Source organism: Camellia sinensis, chromosome 9 (assembly GCF_055761805.1).
Source record: "Camellia sinensis isolate YWXY chromosome 9, ASM5576180v1, whole genome shotgun sequence".
NCBI lineage: Eukaryota > Viridiplantae > Streptophyta > Magnoliopsida > Ericales > Theaceae > Camellia > Camellia sinensis.
In genome coordinates, this window is record NC_138969.1 from 68701321 (window position 1) to 68704097 (window position 2777).

Below are 2777 nucleotides of genomic sequence, written 5' to 3' on the forward strand. Positions count from 1 at the left end.
GAGGCCAATTTTGGGGCTCTGTATAATTTGTTCAGAAAGCCAATAAACTGAGGCTTGGATGGTGGCTAGTCAAAGAAAGATGAAGTGATCATGACATTTTTATTGCATTCTTAAATTTCATATTGCTGCTTTTAATTGCAATTCTTTCGATTGCTTGAGTTAAATTTCAACACTACTGATCTAACCACCAAAATCCATGTGGTTCAAGGGGATGCATTCAGATTTTAAGTATCTTGGTTATTAAGATCAAGAGCTCAAACCCACTGTGTTTGGGACTGATAGTGAGACATTAAACTTGCATGCTTGATGGACTCTCTTAATAGTTGGGTTTCACAATTAGACACGAACGTTGGATACGCTTAATAGAGATAAGTGTCGAGTACATGTAACTCTCATAATATTAATGAACTATCTTCTATGAATTTAGAAAATTACTGCTTTATTCATTTTGTGAAATTACATTGTACTTAATTTAGATAACAGAGGCTGTAATTTAAGGTTAGAAATAGAAAACATTTCACACTTTATTGTCATTGAAGTGACAATACTACTTCAGCATGCATCAAACACGTCTTTTGGTTACCCTGACCTTCAAACCATCTTTCATATGCAGTACGATAGAGCTACATGGGGAAATAGCATGAGCATCTACCACTTGAACGTTATAATTATATATAGTTGTAATTGCAATTATTTTCATTTGGATGAAGGTCATGTCCTTCCCTAAACAGGACCTTGGTCTTGAATTAAACGTTATGAACTTGTAAGATGGTTCATGTTTGGTCCCTCCTTGCTCGGTAATCCATCTCTCTGGTTTGAACTCCAAGCAATCTTTTCCCCAAATTGTCTCCATCCTTCCCATGGCATAGAAAGCTAATATTATTCTCGTATTTGCACCTATCTTGTTGCCACTTGGAAGAATGTCTGGTTGAACTGAAGCTTTGTGCTGTATAGGTACTGGTGGGAATAGCCGTAGGGATTCACACAAAGCTCCATGGAGGTAGACAAGTTTCTTCATCTCTTGATCATTTATGTTGGAAAAACATAGATGCAATCTATTATCTTCTTTTGGATGTAATTTCGTTGTGATCTCTTCTCGAATCTTGTTCTCTACAGAAGGGTTTGTTGCAACAAGCCAAAAGAACCATGTGAGAGCTGCACTAGTGGTGTCTCTCGCTGCAAAAAGAAAATTCAGCATGTTGTCTCTTATCAACTTATCTGTAGAGTCATCAGATACATCATTTTTCATCATGTAAGCAGTTAATAAGTCATGATCAAAAGCCTCATCTCGGTCTTCCACCATTTGGATCGTGCTTCTTCTTCTTAATTCCTTACGTTTTGATGAGATACACTGGGCTATTAACAGATCAAGGGTCTCCCATGCTTTACTGTAATTCTTTTCTTTGCCAACTTGAAGCCACCTTTGCAGCTTCCAAAAGCTTTCTGGTAATATATGTCTGTATAAAAGAGCCTCCTCAGCATCATTGAATTCCTTCTCATATGCAACATCTGGTAAACCAATAGAGAGGGAAGCTGGGTCATGACCCAAAACCAATATGCATGCACTATCGAAGGTGAAGTGCTGAAATAACCCTTTCAAATCCATCTCTGTTCCAAGCTCCGATGCATGCTCAAAAACTGGGATTAGCCCCTTTTCCACTTTGTTCCAGATAGTTTTCACCACAAACGTTTGGAACCTGTGGTGATTGAACACTGACGTTGCAGTTTTCCTTTGGGTTTCCCACACTTCTGAATCCACATTGAAAATTCCATTTCCCAAAATGTCAAAGATCCTATTAAATGCAGGGCCTTTTGGAAAGTTTGAGAAGTTCTTGCTCAAGATGTGCTGGATGTTGGCAGTATCACCCGTAATCAACATGTCCATGTTAGCAAACCAAGGGCCTTCAAACATGAATGTGCCTCGACTTTCCTTCATGATCTCTGTCAAAAACTCGTGCAAGCGATGGGCGTTTTGAAGCAGTCCCGGCAGCATACCAATGACCGGCCAGTTTGTTGGCAGACAGCTTTTGTGCTGTCTTCGACTCCACCTTTGATAGATCAGGGAAAGAAAACAAACAACAACTAATAATATCTCAGGATACCTAATGACAGCCATTGGAGCTTTGTAACTAGTAAAATATTTCTTGTTATTATCTTCCACAGGCTAGCCTTTTATAATGTTCACATCCTATCATGCAACTACTAGCCAGAAGAATGGCAAGTCCCTTCAAATATGGATAAATTTGAAAAATTATAATCTTGCATAAAAGTAATAAAAAAATATCCCACAAGAATTGTGTGGCAATTGTAGTCTTAATTGCAGGACATTAGCCAGAAGAATGGCAAGTCCCTTCACGTATGTTTATTAATTTTTAATTTTCTTTTATTTCTTATGTGATGCCTAAGCCTCCGTTTGGGAAGTGGGTTGGCTTTTTGGCTTTTTGACTTTTTTGGCTATTTTAGCTTGGAGCTAAAAAGTCTAGTTTAGGAAGGACTTTTGTTTTTTTTTTGTTTTTTTGTGAGAGAAAGAATGTGATGATTATGGGTTGGATGTGATGTTTTGTTTTATTGGTCTAAAAAACCTACTTTGCTTTTTTGTGGCTATTTTAGTCAAAATAGCCTTCAAACCAACTTCTCAAACGGAAGTTAAATTGCTTGTTCAAATTATGAATTTACTTTTCGTAAAGGAAAAGGTTACATGAATTTAATAATTGTGCTTGATTTTTAGGTAAAATATCTAATTGCATCATGAAGTTAAGAAAAAATTAATTTCTATG

The 2777-nt window shown here is 37.0% G+C and overlaps 1 protein-coding gene across 1 annotated transcript; it reads right to left on the reverse strand.

Moving 5' to 3' along the window:
- Positions 1–492: 492 nt before the first annotated feature.
- On the reverse strand, positions 493–2168 carry LOC114307448 (alkane hydroxylase MAH1). Its single transcript, XM_028252856.2, has one exon. The coding sequence runs from the start codon at positions 2114–2116 to the stop codon at positions 563–565; it is 1554 nt and encodes a 517-aa protein (XP_028108657.2). The 5' UTR covers positions 2117–2168; the 3' UTR covers positions 493–562.
- Between the last annotated feature and the right edge of the window lie 609 nt (positions 2169–2777).